General features: G+C 56.0%; 1 protein-coding gene across 1 annotated transcript; it reads left to right on the top strand.

Annotated features, from left to right (window-relative positions):
• Positions 1-126: 126 nt before the first annotated feature.
• Pmar_PMAR008365 (hypothetical protein) lies at positions 127-1,326 on the top strand (the record flags this gene model as incomplete). The annotated part of the gene is made up of 1 exon (XM_002771937.1): positions 127-1,326. A coding segment is annotated over one exon (1,200 nt), but the record flags the coding sequence as incomplete, so codon positions are not given.
• Positions 1,327-1,619: the final 293 nt, after the last annotated feature.

Genomic DNA, 1,619 nt, shown 5'->3' on the forward strand with positions numbered 1-1,619 from the left:
TATCCAGATCACCAGTACTGCTGCCCTACCACACAAACGACCATGCCGTCAGCCTCGACCACTCAGACGGCTACTACTGTCGTTCCAACCACTCAGGGGGCTACTACTGTCTCTCCGACGACTCAGGCTGTCACTACTGTCGCTGCGACCACACAGGCGGCCACGACTACCGTTCCAACCACACAGGCGGCTACTACTGTCGTTCTAACCACACAGGCGGCTACTACTGTCGTTTCAACCTCTCAGGGGGCTACTACTCTCTCTCCGACGACTCAGGCTGTCACTACTGTTGCTGCGACCACACAGGCGGCTACTACTGTCGCTCCAACCACACAGGCGGCTACTACTGTCGTTCCAACCACTCAGGGAGCTACTACTGTCGTCCCAACCACTCAGGGGGCTACTACTGTCTCTCCGACGACTCAGGCTGTCACTACTGTCGCTGCGACCACACAGGCGGCCACGACTACCGTCCCAACCACACAAGCGGCTACTACTGTCGGCCCAACCACTCAGGGGGCTGCTACTGTCTCTCCGACGACTCAGGCTGTCACTACTGTCGTTCAAACCACACAGGCGGCTACTACTGTCGTTCCAACCACACAGGCGGCTACTACTGTCGTTCCAACCACTCAGGGAGCTACTACTATCTCTCCGACGACTCAGGCTGTCACTACTGTCGTTCAAACCACACAGGCGGCTACTACTGTCGTTCCAACCACACAGGCGGCTACTACTGTCGTTCCAACCACTCAGGGAGCTACTACTGTCGTCCCAACCACTCAGGGGGCTACTACTGTCTCTCCAACGACTCAGGCTGTCACTACTGTCGCTACGACCACACAGGCGGCCACGACTACCGTTCCAACCACACAGGCGGCTACTACTGTCGTCCCAACCACTCAGGGGGCTACTACTGTCTCTCCGACGACTCAGGCTGTCACTACTGTCGCTGCGACCACACAGGCGGCTACTACTGTCGTTCCAACCACTCAGGGGGCTACTACTGTCGTTCCAACCACTCAGGGAGCTACTACTGTCGTCTCAACCACTCAGGGGGCTACTACTGTCTTTCCGACGACTCAGGCTGTCACTACTGTCGCTGCGACCACACAGGCGGCTACTACTGTCGCTCAAACCACTCAGGCGGCTACGACCACCGTCCTGACCACTCAGGCGGCTACGACCGCCGTCCTGACCACTCAGGCGGCTACCAGCGTCGTTCCGACCACTCGGGCGGCTACAACTGTCGCTGTGGCCACACAGGCTGTCACCACTGTGCCTCCGACCACTCAAGTTCCGACCACTACCCAGGCTCCCCCCTAAGGTTTCTTCTAGGCGAACTCGTAAAACGGCTGCCTTTCGAGATCGCTTTCATGTCCACTATTGTCCGACATATCCTTCATTCATATCATTCATTTGTGTCTTTACATTTCATTGATGACCCGAATCGGGCCACTTGACTGATTCGGAGTTCATTCATTATGTGTGTCGTAGTTCTTCGCTGCTCGTGGACCATTGAAGTGAGTAGAAGTGAAACGATATCTTCCCGTGTTGAGTTTCTCATCTTGGTCCGAGATTCTCGGATACATGTGACATAGCTCGAAGTGGCAAATCAC

Source organism: Perkinsus marinus (assembly GCF_000006405.1).
Source record: "Perkinsus marinus ATCC 50983 genomic scaffold scf_1104296962220, whole genome shotgun sequence".
In the NCBI taxonomy this organism is placed as follows: domain Eukaryota; phylum Perkinsozoa; order Perkinsida; family Perkinsidae; genus Perkinsus; species Perkinsus marinus.